The 15,259-nt window shown below is 53.4% G+C and overlaps 1 protein-coding gene across 2 annotated transcripts; it reads right to left on the reverse strand.

The window, feature by feature from the left end:
- Window positions 1–2: 2 nt before the first annotated feature.
- Window positions 3–15,207, reverse strand: trim59 (tripartite motif containing 59). 2 transcript variants are annotated; one of them, XM_084674006.1, is made up of 6 exons: window positions 14,901–14,938; window positions 14,620–14,655; window positions 11,916–12,267; window positions 11,084–11,308; window positions 10,343–10,552; window positions 3–2,493 (listed from the first exon to the last, which is right to left on the reverse strand). In XM_084674006.1, the coding sequence occupies exons 3-6, from the start codon at window positions 12,168–12,170 to the stop codon at window positions 1,903–1,905; spliced, it is 1,281 nt and encodes a 426-aa protein (XP_084530132.1). In that variant the 5' UTR covers window positions 12,171–12,267; window positions 14,620–14,655; window positions 14,901–14,938; the 3' UTR covers window positions 3–1,902. The 2 variants fall into 2 exon arrangements, with proteins under 2 accessions (XP_084530132.1, XP_084530131.1); XM_084674005.1 differs by lacking the exon at window positions 14,620–14,655 and having other exon boundaries at window positions 14,901–15,207.
- Window positions 15,208–15,259: the final 52 nt, after the last annotated feature.

Genomic DNA, 15,259 nt, shown 5'->3' on the forward strand with positions numbered 1-15,259 from the left:
ACTTCAGACAAATACATTTATTGCTATGGTTGCATGTTTCGACACTCAAGGCTGTAGGAGTTCGCAAGAAAGAAGATTCTTTTGAAAATATTTCAAAAATAGCATTCTTAATAGCAATAGTCTAGGGTTACCAATAGACTGCTAATCGAGAGGTTGCGGGTTCACATTTCCCTGTACATCTGGATACAGAAGCGCATTATGAAACATGAAGAAATTACAATTAAAGTTTGAATGATCAGTCAGTGGTCGGTATGTGTGTCAATAAGAACACTGTTTCAGTGTTAAGGCATATTGGCTGTTAAGGGTTCAGCATCATTAGTCCAGGTGGGAGACGGGACACAGTGAGAGCCCATACGGCACCAGGTTGCAGAGAGCCCATATGGCACCAGGTTGCAGAGAGCCCATACGGCACCAGGTTGCAGAGAGCCCATATGGCACCAGGTTGCATGCAAACGCTACATTTCTCACAAGGATGAGCGACGCCCCTGGAAAATGAACTACACTAGGATGCTGCTCAGTGCAAACCAGTGCTGGGTACAACCCTGTCTCTTCAGGTTGATTGGCAAGAAGGGTGGAGTAAAGAGGCACAGATAGGGGACAGGTATAGCTTGGTGGGTACAGCATAACGGCTAGGTATAGCTTGGTGGGTAGAGCATTTGACTGAAGATCATGAGGTTCCGAGTTCAAATCCTGCCCTCATATCACTTTGGATAAAAGTGTTAATGAACTGACTATAATGCGTTGAATTTATTACATTATGCATTTTATTTCCCATATCACATACCAGGGCCTACTGCAGTACAGACCTCTTTAAATAACAGCGTTTTACTGTTGCTGCTGGTTGCAGGTCTGCTTTAAATAGGGAGGACAGTTGTTTCTAGGGGTGGGGGCGGAAATCAAGTCACATTTGAATCGCAATTCAATTTTTTTTTATTAAAATAATCTTTCGATTAAAAATTGCAAAAAATCGTGTATCGTTTTTTAATCGATTTGTGACCCCAATAATCAAATCGTAATGTACCAAAAGATTCCCACCCTTAGTTGGTTAATTTGCTTGCATGTGATTTCATAACCCCATTCCTACCCCTGAACAACACAGGGTGTCAGGGTACCTAGACAGGGTGTCAGGGTACCTAGACAGACAGGGTGTCAGGGTACCTAGACAGGGTGTCAGGGTACCTAGACAGACAGGGTGTCAGGGTACCTAGACAGACAGGGTGTCAGGGTACCTAGACAGGGTGTCAGGGTACCTAGACAGACAGGGTGTCAGGGTACCTAGACAGACAGGGTGTCAGGGTACCTAGACAGGGTGTCAGGGTACCTAGACAGGGTGTCAGGGTACCTAGACAGACAGGGTGTCAGGGTACCTAGACAGGGTGTCAGGGTACCTAGACAGTGTGTCAGGGTACCTAGACAGACAGGGTGTCAGGGTACCTAGACAGACAGGGTGTCAGGGTACCTAGACAGACAGGGTGTCAGGGTACCTAGACAGGGTGTCAGGGTACCTAGACAGGGTGTCAGGGTACCTAGACAGACAGGGTGTCAGGGTACCTAGACAGGGTGTCAGGGTACCTAGACAGTGTGTCAGGGTACCTAGACAGACAGGGTGTCAGGGTACCTAGACAGACAGGGTGTCAGGGTACCTAGACAGACAGGGTGTCAGGGTACCTAGACAGGGTGTCAGGGTACCTAGACAGACATGGTGTCAGGGTACCTAGACAGGGTGTCAGGGTACCTAGACAGGGTGTCAGGGTACCTAGACAGGGTGTCAGGGTACCTAGACAGACAGGGTGTCAGGGTACCTAGACAGGGTGTCAGGGTACCTAGACAGGAGGTTAGAATCAGCAGGGGCTGGGCTACAACTGTTTATATCCAGGTCAGGGGTCATTAGTCAGGTAAGGGTCAGGTGAGGGTCTTGTAGAAGGAAGTGAGTTGCTGGTAGCTGTTCTTCCCGAGGGTGGAGAGGGCCTCACTCCACCTCCCCACCACCTCCCCCAGCCCCCCACACACCACCTCCCCCAGGCCCCAGCCCCAGACTCCCAGTCCCCAGCCCAGCCTCTGGGCCGTGTGGCTCAGCAGGGAGGAGGCCAGAGCCCACAGGTCCCCCCACACGGCCCCCAGCAGCAGCAGCAGGACCAGCAGGACCAGGGGGACCAGGCGAGGCTGGAGACGCTCCCCGATCTCACGTACCCGACCCTGGGAGGGACAGCTGGCCTCCGCCCCCGAGCCTAGCTCCGGGGCCTCGGGGGGGGCGCAGCAGGACACCTGGGGCACCGGCCCCCCCTCTAGATCACCCACTGTCACAGCCGCCCAGTGCTGGGGTAGGAAGTCTGCAGCGCGGGGGGCGATGGAGAGGGGGGTGGCGGAGGGCAGGGGGGAGATGAGCAGGGCCTCGACCCTCTCCCTGAAGTCGTGCACCTTCTGCAGAAAGGAGAGGGGCGACTCCTCCTGCTGCAGCCTGGAGCCCTGAGACACCAGGTCCAGATGCTCCTCCTGGACACACACACACACACAGGGTTAACCACCCCTCTACACACACACACAGGGTTAACCACCTCTCTACACACACACAGGGTTAACCACCCCTCTACACACACACACACACACACACACAGGGTTAACCACCTCTCTACACACACACAGGGTTAACCACCCCTCTACACACACACACACACAGGGTTAACCACCCCTCTACACACACACACACACAGGGTTAACCACCCCTCTACACACACACACAGGGTTAACCACCCCTCTACACACACACACACACAGGGTTAACCACCCCTCTACACACACACACACACACAGGGTTAACCACCCCTCTACACACACACACACAGGGTTAACCACCCCTCTACACACACACACACACACACACACACACAGGGTTAACCACCCCTCTACACACACACACACAGGGTTAACCACCCCTCTACACACACACACACAGGGTTAACCACCCCTCTACACACACACACAGGGTTAACCACCCCTCTACACACACACACACAGGGTTAACCACCCCTCTACACACACACACACAGGGTTAACCACCCCTCTACACACACACACACAGGGTTAACCACCTCTCTACACACACACACAGGGTTAACCACCCCTCTACACACACACACAGGGTTAACCACCCCTCTACACACACACACACACACACAGGGTTAACCACCCCTCTACACACACACACACAGGGTTAACCACCCCTCTACACACACACACACACACACAGGGTTAACCACCCCTCTACACACACACACACAGGGTTAACCACCCCTCTACACACACACACACACACAGGGTTAACCACCCCTCTACACACACACACACACACAGGGTTAACCACCCCTCTACACACACACACACAGGGTTAACCACCCCTCTACACACACACACACACAGGGTTAACCACCCCTCTACACACACACACACACAGGGTTAACCACCCCTCTACACACACACACACAGGGTTAACCACCCCTCTACACACACACACACAGGGTTAACCACCCCTCTACACACACACAAACAGGGTTAACCACCCCTCTACACACACACACACAGGGTTAACCACCCCTCTACACACACACACACAGGGTTAACCACCCCTCTACACACACACACACAGGGTTAACCACCCCTCTACACACACACACACAGGGTTAACCACCCCTCTACACACACACACAGGGTTAACCACCCCTCTACACACACACACACACACAGGGTTAACCACCCCTCTACACACACACACACAGGGTTAACCACCCCTCTACACACACACACACACAGGGTTAACCACCCCTCTACACACACACACACACAGGGTTAACCACCCCTCTACACACACACACACAGGGTTAACCACCCCTCTACACACACACACACACAGGGTTAACCACCCCTCTACACACACACACACACACACACACAGGGTTAACCACCCCTCTACACACACACACACACAGGGTTAACCACCCCTCTACACACACACACACAGGGTTAACCACCCCTCTACACACACACACACAGGGTTAACCACCCCTCTACACACACACAGACAGGGTTAACCACCCCTCTACACACACACACACAGGGTTAACCACCCCTCTACACACACACACACAGGGTTAACCACCCCTCTACACACACACACACAGGGTTAACCACCCCTCTACACACACACACACAGGGTTAACCACCCCTCTACACACACACACACAGGGTTAACCACCCCTCTACACACACACACACACACACACACACACACACACAGGGTTAACCACCCCTCTACACACACACACACAGGGTTAACCACCCCTCTACACACACACACACAGGGTTAACCACCCCTCTACACACACACACACAGGGTTAACCACCCCTCTACACACACACACACACAGGGTTAACCACCCCTCTACACACACACAGACAGGGTTAACCACCCCTCTACACACACACACACACACAGGGTTAACCACCCCTCTACACACACACACAGGGTTAACCACCCCTCTACACACACACACACACAGGGTTAACCACCCCTCTACACACACACACACAGGGTTAACCACCCCTCTACACACACACACACACACACAGACAGGGTTAACCACCCCTCTACACACACACACACACAGGGTTAACCACCCCTCTACACACACACAGACAGGGTTAACCACCCCTCTACACACACACAGACAGGGTTAACCACCCCTCTACACACACACACACACACACACACACACACACACACACACACACACAGGGTTAACCACCCCTCTACACACACACACACAGGGTTAACCACCCCTCTACACACACACAGACAGGGTTAACCACCCCTCTACACACACACAGACAGGGTTAACCACCCCTCTACACACACACACACACACACACACACACAGGGTTAACCACCCCTCTACACACACACACACAGGGTTAACCACCCCTCTACACACACACAGACAGGGTTAACCACCCCTCTACACACACACACACACAGGGTTAACCACCCCTCTACACACACACACACACACACACACACACACAGGGTTAACCACCCCTCTACACACACACACACACACACACACAGGGTTAACCACCTCTCTACACACACACAGACAGGGTTAACCACCCCTCTACACACACACAGACAGGGTTAACCACCCCTCTACACACACACACACACACACACACACACACACACACACACAGGGTTAACCACCCCTCTACACACACACAGACAGGGTTAACCACCCCTCTACACACACACACACACACACACACACAGGGTTAACCACCCCTCTACACACACACACACAGGGTTAACCACCCCTCTACACACACACAGACAGGGTTAACCACCCCTCTACACACACACACACACAGGGTTAACCACCCCTCTACACACACACACACAGGGTTAACCACCCCTCTACACACACACACAGGGTTAACCACCCCTCTACACACACACACACAGGGTTAACCACCCCTCTACACACACACACACAGGGTTAACCACCCCTCTACCCACACACACACAGGGTTAACCACCCCTCTACCCACACACACACAGGGTTAACCACCCCTCTACACACACACACAGGGTTAACCACTCCTCTACACACACACACAGGGTTAACCACCCCTCTACACACACACACAGGGTTAACCACCCTTCTACACACACACACACAGGGTTAACCACCCCTCTACACACACACACAGGGTTAACCACCCCTCTACACACACACACACACACAGGGTTAACCACCCCTCTACACACACACACACAGGGTTAACCACCCCTCTACACACACACACACAGGGTTAACCACCCCTCTACACACACACACAGGGTTAACCACCCCTCTACACACACACACACACACAGGGTTAACCACCCCTCTACACACACACACACAGGGTTAACCACCCCTCTACACACACACACACACAGGGTTAACCACCCCTCTACACACACACACACACAGGGTTAACCACCCCTCTACACACACACACAGGGTTAACCACCCCTCTACACACACACACACACACACACAGGGTTAACCACCCCTCTACACACACACACACAGGGTTAACCACCCCTCTACACACACACAGACAGGGTTAACCACCCCTCTACACACACACACACAGGGTTAACCACCCCTCTACACACACACACACAGGGTTAACCACCCCTCTACACACACACACACACACACACAGGGTTAACCACCCCTCTACACACACACAGGGTTAACCACCCCTCTACACACACACACACAGGGTTAACCACCCCTCTACACACACACACACAGGGTTAACCACCCCTCTACACACACACACACACAGGGTTAACCACCCCTCTACACACACACAGACAGGGTTAACCACCCCTCTACACACACACACACACACAGGGTTAACCACCCCTCTACACACACACACAGGGTTAACCACCCCTCTACACACACACACACACAGGGTTAACCACCCCTCTACACACACACACACAGGGTTAACCACCCCTCTACACACACACACACACACACAGACAGGGTTAACCACCCCTCTACACACACACACACACACACACACACACACAGGGTTAACCACCCCTCTACACACACACACACACACACACACAGGGTTAACCACCTCTCTACACACACACAGACAGGGTTAACCACCCCTCTACACACACACAGACAGGGTTAACCACCCCTCTACACACACACACACACACACACACACACACACACACACACACACACACACAGGGTTAACCACCCCTCTACACACACACACACAGGGTTAACCACCCCTCTACACACACACAGACAGGGTTAACCACCCCTCTACACACACACAGACAGGGTTAACCACCCCTCTACACACACACACACACACACACACACACACAGGGTTAACCACCCCTCTACACACACACACACAGGGTTAACCACCCCTCTACACACACACAGACAGGGTTAACCACCCCTCTACACACACACACACACAGGGTTAACCACCCCTCTACACACACACACACAGGGTTAACCACCCCTCTACACACACACACACAGGGTTAACCACCCCTCTACCCACACACACACAGGGTTAACCACCCCTCTACCCACACACACACAGGGTTAACCACCCCTCTACACACACACACAGGGTTAACCACTCCTCTACACACACACACACACAGGGTTAACCACCCCTCTACACACACACACACAGGGTTAACCACCCCTCTACACACACACACAGGGTTAACCACCCCTCTACACACACACACAGGGTTAACCACCCTTCTACCCACACACACACACACAGAGGGTTAACCACCTCTCTACACACACACACACACACACAGGGTTAACCACCCCTCTACCCACACACACAGGGTTAACCACCCCTCTACACACACACAAACAGGGTTAACCACCCCTCTACACACACACACACAGGGTTAACCACCCCTCTACACACACACACACAGGGTTAACCACCCCTCTACACACACACACACAGGGTTAACCACCCCTCTACACACACACACACAGGGTTAACCACCCCTCTACACACACACACAGGGTTAACCACCCCTCTACACACACACACACACACAGGGTTAACCACCCCTCTACACACACACACACAGGGTTAACCACCCCTCTACACACACACACACACAGGGTTAACCACCCCTCTACACACACACACACACAGGGTTAACCACCCCTCTACACACACACACACAGGGTTAACCACCCCTCTACACACACACACACAGGGTTAACCACCCCTCTACACACACACACACAGGGTTAACCACCCCTCTACACACACACACACACACACACACACAGGGTTAACCACCCCTCTACACACACACACACAGGGTTAACCACCCCTCTACACACACACACACAGGGTTAACCACCCCTCTACACACACACACACACAGGGTTAACCACCCCTCTACACACACACAGACAGGGTTAACCACCCCTCTACACACACACACACACACAGGGTTAACCACCCCTCTACACACACACACAGGGTTAACCACCCCTCTACACACACACACACACAGGGTTAACCACCCCTCTACACACACACACACAGGGTTAACCACCCCTCTACACACACACACACACACACAGACAGGGTTAACCACCCCTCTACACACACACACACACACACACACACACACAGGGTTAACCACCCCTCTACACACACACACAGGGTTAACCACCCCTCTACACACACACAGACAGGGTTAACCACCCCTCTACACACACACAGACAGGGTTAACCACCCCTCTACACACACACACACACACACACACACACAGGGTTAACCACCCCTCTACACACACACACACAGGGTTAACCACCCCTCTACACACACACAGACAGGGTTAACCACCCCTCTACACACACACACACACAGGGTTAACCACCCCTCTACACACACACACACAGGGTTAACCACCCCTCTACACACACACAGACAGGGTTAACCACCCCTCTACACACACACACACAGGGTTAACCACCCCTCTACACACACACACACAGGGTTAACCACCCCTCTACCCACACACACACAGGGTTAACCACCCCTCTACCCACACACACACAGGGTTAACCACCCCTCTACACACACACACAGGGTTAACCACTCCTCTACACACACACACAGGGTTAACCACCCCTCTACACACACACACAGGGTTAACCACCCTTCTACCCACACACACACACACAGAGGGTTAACCACCCCTCTACACACACACACACACAGGGTTAACCACCCCTCTACCCACACACACACACAGGGTTAACCACCCCTCTACACACACACACAGGGTTAACCACCCCTCTACCCACACACACACACAGGGTTAACCACCCCTCTACACACACACACAGGGTTAACCACCCCTCTACCCACACACACACAGTCAGAGACACACACATCCACTCAGAGGGACCGCTCCATAGCGACTACAGTTGGAAGTCGAGGGTTAGTATTTTTTTTATATTTGTATTTTTATATTGTAAATTATATTTTATTTTATATTTTATTTAGATTCTAAATCCACTTAGTATTGCTAGTTTATGTACCCTTAGTATAGTTAGACCTCATATTTAAACATATAAGATTCCTATATATTTATTGTATGCACCTTCCTGCCAAAGCAAATTCCTTGTCTGTGCAAACTTTCATGGCGAATAAATCCCATTTTGATTCTAAAGTACTTAGTTTACTAACATGGTGTTACTAACATGGTGTTACTAAGACACAGGGTTTTTCCTGGGTCAAAATGGGTCTTCGGTGCTCAAAAAAAAATATATATACATATATATATATATATTTTTTTTTTATCAATGTATTTATTCCCTGGTGTTCTGCAATTCCCTTTTATTTTCTTTGTGCCTACACTAAGCCTATATATTATAATTCCAGGTTAAGAACACCAATGGAGGCTGCGTTGGAAATCGTTAATCAAACTTTTGTCAGCATTTTGAGTGGAAATTTCATTTGCATTTGTACAGGTGTATTCGTGCACGTCGGGCTGGCCCTCGCAGTGGAACGACAGTTTACTGGCCGCCCTGTCCATTTGCGCACTTCACAGTTGCGTATTGATCAGACAAGAAGACACGCTTATCAACTCGATTACTATTGATCAAAACAGAACGAGGATTTGGCTGTAGCCTACTTGAAACATACTATTGAGAACATATTCTCTGACATGCATTGCACGCCTAAGATGAAAAGGCGCGCGCCCAAATGTTCTCTATGCAGGAAAAACCCTGAGTCGGTGTTACTAACACAGTGTTACTCTACTCTACACGGTGTTCCGGGAGTACAACAGCACTTACGAATGCTTGGCTGGACTTAATGTTAGTTTCCCCCAGGATCACAATGACTCTTATTGAGAGACTTGTTGCTCCTGTTTAATTGTAACTTGTCTAACAACATGCTCTTATTGTTCTTCCCTTTGGGACTTATTTGGTTTCACAATGTATGCTTTATATTTGCCTACCCGCAATGTTTGGGGCTATCTCGTTGTTATGATCAGTGACCTATGCACTTCTGCAAGGCTCTCACTTGGAAGTCGCTTTGGATAAAAGCGTCTGCTAAATGCTTAATGTAAATGTTACTAACACGGTGTTACTAACGGTGTGTCTGCACATGGTCTTTCAGAGGGGGAGCATCATGCCCTACCACAGAGCTATACCCATCCAGGAACCAACCAGCTTGGCCCCTGGAGGCAGCGTGTACCTGCATCTCCTTCAGCCGGTGGATGAGGGGGTCGAAGGTCAAGGAGATCTCCAGGCTGGCGCTGTCCAGGGCTCCCAGGAAGGCCTCTCTCTTCTGGGCCAGGATGAGTTCCAGCCCCTGGAAGAACTGCTCCACCACCTGGCCATCCTGCCTCACCATGGCCTCACAGTCCTGCTTCTCCTTCTGCAGCTGTTCCCCCAGCTCACACACCTGGGGGGAGGGGGGGAGGGAGGGAGGGAGGGAGGGAGGGAGGGAGCGAGGGAGGGAGCGAGGGAGCGAGGGAGGGAGCGAGGGAGCGAGGGAGCGAGGGAGGGAGGGAGGGAGGATGGAAGGGAGGGAGGGAGGGAGGGAGGGAGGGAGGGAGGGAGGGAGGGAGGGAGGGAGGGAGGGAGGGAGGGAGGGAGGGAGGGAGGGAGGGAGGATGGAAGGGAGGGAGGGAGGGAGGGAGGGAGGGAGGGAGGGAGGGAGGGAGGGAGGGAGGGAGGGAGGGAGGGAGGGAGGGAGGGAGGGAGGGAGGGAGGGGGTAGGTAGGTAGGTAGGTAGGTAGGTAGGTAGGTAGGTAGGTAGGTAGGTAGGTAGGTAGGTAGGTAGGTAGGTAGGTAGGTAGGTAGGTAGGTAGGAGAGGTGGGGATGGGATGGAGGGGTGTTTGGGTGAAAAAAGCAGAGGCTTGACCAACCCACAAGCTGAGCGACAGGAAGGGGAAAGGTTGGAGAAAAATGTGATGTGAGGGGAGGTGTTACCTGGGCCCAGCGCTGGTCAGCCAGCCTGGCCAGCAGGCCGGCCGGGGCCTGCCTCTCCCGGATGAAGGCAGCCTGCAGGTCGTCGATGGCGTGGCCCTGGTGCTTCCCTACGGTCAGACACAGCCCACACACCAGCCTCCGGTCCTGCACACAGTACACGTTCAGGGGCTGGCCGGGGTGGTCTGCACAGCAGGGAGCCCGGGGCAGGTGGTGGTCCTTCTGGAACTGAGGGATGAGGAGGGGGGAGAGAGAGGGAGGAAGAATGAGATAGGAAGAGAAGAAAACAAGAGTGAGGGGAAGAGAGGGAACAAGAGAGAGAAGGCGCAGGAGAGAGAACGTGATGCAGACACAGTGAGGAAGACCCGAGGCTCAACACTGATCAGGAACCACCAGGTCTCACCTTCTCTATGATGGAACCAGGTCTCACCTTCTCAATGATGGAACCAGGTCTCACCTTCTCTATGAAGGAACCAGGTCTCACCTTCTCAATGATGGAACCAGGTCTCACCTTCTCTATGATGGAACCAGGTCTCACCTTCTCTATGATGGAACCAGGTCTCACCTTGTCTATGATGGAACCAGGTCTCACCTTCTCTATGATGGAACCAGGTCTCACCTTGTCTATGATGGAACCAGGTCTCACCTTCTCAATGATGGAACCAGGTCTCACCTTGTCTATGATGGAACCAGGTCTCACCTTCTCAATGATGGAACCAGGTCTCACCTTCTCAATGATGGAACCAGGTCTCACCTTCTCTATGATGGAACCAGGTCTCACCTTCTCTATGATGGAACCAGGTCTCACCTTGTCTATGATGGAACCAGGTCTCACCTTCTCTATGATGGCGCGCAAAGACACGTTTGCGGGCAGGGCGTCCACACCACTAGGCGGTAGCTCCACCATGCTTCGGCAGTTGGGGCACTTGAGCGGCAGGCGCAGCGGGCGCCAGATGGAGATGTTGGAGGAGAGCTGGAGGACGTTGTCCAGGCAGGATCTGCAGAAGGTGTGTGAGCAGGGCAAGACGCGCGGGTCAGAAAACAGCCCATAGCACACAGAGCAGGACAGGTCCTCCTCTAGACTGTCCATGGTTCCTCAGGGGGGGGGAGGTTCTCCAGATGGCTGTGGTCCTGTGGTGGCAAAAGGTGCTCCCTGACCTCCTGCCCAGGGGGAGGGGAAGCAGCTTCTGTAGAAGGAAGGAGGAGAACAGAGGGAGGAGGGAAGGGAACAGGGGGAGGAGGGAAGGGAACAGGGGGAGGAGGAGAACAGGAGGAGGAGGGAAGGGAACAGGGGGAGGAGGGAAGGGAACAGAGGGAGGAGGGAAGGGAACAGGGGGAGGAGGGAAGGGAACAGGGGGAGGAGGGAAGGGAACAGGGGGAGGAGGGAAGGGAACAGGGGGAGGAGGGAAGGGAACAGGGGGAGGAGGGAAGGGAACAGGGGGAGGAGGGAAGGGAACAGGGGGAGGAGGAGAACAGGAGGAGGAGGGAAGGGAATAGGGGGAGGAGGGAAGGGAACAGGGGGAGGAGGGAAGGGAACAGGGGGAGGAGGGAAGGGAACAGGGGGAGGAGGGAAGGGAACAGAGGGAGGAGGGAAGGGAACAGGGGGAGGAGGGAAGGGAACAGGGGGAGGAGGGAAGGGAACAGGGGGAGGAGGGAAGGGAACAGAGGGAGGAGGGAAGGGAACAGGGGGAGGAGGGAAGGGAACAGGGGGAGGAGGGAAGGGAACAGGGGGAGGAGGGAAGGGAACAGGGGGAGGAGGGAAGGGAACAGGGGGAGGAGGGAAGGGAACAGGGGGAGGAGGAAAGGGAACAGGGGGAGGAGGGAAGGGAACAGGGGGAGGAGGGAAGGGAACAGGGGGAGGAGGGAAGGGAACAGGGGGAGGAGGGAAGGGAACAGGGGGAGGAGGAGAACAGGAGGAGGAGGGAAGGGAACAGGGGGAGGAGGGAAGGGAACAGGGGGAGGAGGGAAGGGAACAGGGGGAGGAGGGAAGGGAACAGAGGGATGAGGGAAGGGAACAGGGGGAGGAGGGAAGGGAACAGGGGGAGGAGGGAAGGGAACAGGGGGAGGAGGGAAGGGAACAGAGGGAGGAGGGAAGGGAACAGGGGGAGGAGGGAAGGGAACAGGGGGAGGAGGAAAGGGAACAGGGGGAGGAGGGAAGGGAACAGGGGGAGGAGGGAAGGGAACAGGGGGAGGAGGGAAGGGAACAGGGGGAGGAGGGAAGGGAACAGGGGGAGGAGGGAAGGGAACAGGGGGAGGAGGAAAGGGAACAGGGGGAGGAGGGAAGGGAACAGGGGGGGGAGGGAAGGGAACAGGGGGAGGAGGGAAGGGAACAGGGGGAGGAGGGAAGGGAACAGGGGGAGGAGGGAAGGGAACAGGGGGAGGAGGGAAGGGAACAGGGGGAGGAGGGAAGGGAACAGGGGGAGGAGGGAAGGGAACAGAGGGAGGAGGGAAGGGAACAGGGGGAGGAGGGAAGGGAACAGGGGGAGGAGGGAAGGGAACAGGGGGAGGAGGGAAGGGAACAGGGGGAGGAGGAGAACAGGAGGAGGAGGGAAGGGAATAGGGGGAGGAGGGAAGGGAACAGGGGGAGGAGGGAAGGGAACAGGGGGAGGAGGGAAGGGAACAGGGGGAGGAGGGAAGGGAACAGGGGGAGGAGGGAAGGGAACAGGGGGAGGAGGGAAGGGAACAGGGGGAGGAGGGAAGGGAACAGGGGGAGGAGGGAAGGGAACAGGGGGAGGAGGAGAACAGGGGGAGGAGGGAAGGGAACAGAGGGAGGAGGAGAACAGAGGGAGGAGGGAAGGGAACAGGGGGAGGAGGGAAGGGAACAGGGGGAGGAGGGAAGGGAACAGGGGGAGGAGGAGAACAGGGGGAGGAGGGAAGGTAACAGGGGGAGGAGGGAAGGGAACAGGGGGAAGAGGGAAGGGAACAGGGGGAGGAGGAGAACAGAGGGAGGAGGGAAGTGAATAGGGGGAGGAGGGAAGGGAACAGGGGGAGGGGAGAAGGGAACAGGGTGAGGTGCAAAGGGAACAGGGGGAGGAGGGAAGGGAACAGGGGGAGGGGAACAGGTGGAGGTGAGGTAGTGGTGGTTGTTGACACTCTCTCCTGGTTTAACACTAGTCAAGTCTGTAACTGGCACAGAACCAACTGCTTTAAGACCTCAAAAAACAGAACACAAACCTATCACTGACTAGAAAAATACCTATTCTGAGATAGTTATGTTTCATGAGTCGGGCCCATTATCCATCACCCGCGGGACAAAGTAATGACAATCATTTCCCAACCATCACTCAGACTATATTAGTTCGCACAGAGGCGTTACATAATGACTAATTTGTGTTTTTCTCCTGGTGTTATTAGAGCGGTTCATGGGGGCAAGTTGCCCAATCAAGTTTGGCTGCAGTTTGTGAATGGTAAAATGGTAGCCTGTGCCTTCTTTTAAATATGTAATAAAGTAAGAATCATTAAGTAGCCATAATAAGATGCATTGATGTCCCTGAGTGGCCACTTAGGAAGCAGGAGTAAGAAAACTCAACTTCACCTACTTGCACTGCCAAGGCACTGACGACCCACTTGCGTAACTAGAACCACCATAAGAACACGGTCTTGATATCAAACAAAATCGTTTATTCGGAAAAACAATTACGAAATATAAAGCGCTTTTGTTTTATTTACTTGACTTAGGACTGAGATCATCCTCGACTGTATCGCTAACACGAACTTATCTGTGGTTATAAGTACTTATTTACGTAGCCTACTAATGGCGTTAGCATTAAAAATAATTATTTCGATGTCATATTACCGGTAGTTGATTGATAACGCTTACCGTTCTAACGATACTGTCTGCCGTCCGTCTTCTGACCCTCCAGCCTGCTGCTCGAGCCTCCTCGCTGTTTGCTGGGGCTCAGTGCGCATGCGACCCAGCACGCTCACCCGTCCAATAGAGCTCAGCTCGCGCCGTTCAAATCAGAGAATGTCTTATATCAAATCGTTCTAGAAACCGTCGCCTGAGGAGGGTTGCTGGTGATGTTTTCTGATAGGCATTTAACTCTGTACAACTCGAGACTATCATTTCGGCAGACGTCTTCCCTCAGTATGCCTGCGCCTCGTCCATTAATTGTATGTAGCGGGACAAGACAATCCCTTATTTCTCTGCGTGAGAAACGGTTGAAATGCGTCTAGAAG

This window comes from Hypomesus nipponensis, chromosome 15 (genome assembly GCF_054491055.1).
Source record: "Hypomesus nipponensis isolate SF chromosome 15, ASM5449105v1, whole genome shotgun sequence".
NCBI lineage: Eukaryota > Metazoa > Chordata > Actinopteri > Osmeriformes > Osmeridae > Hypomesus > Hypomesus nipponensis.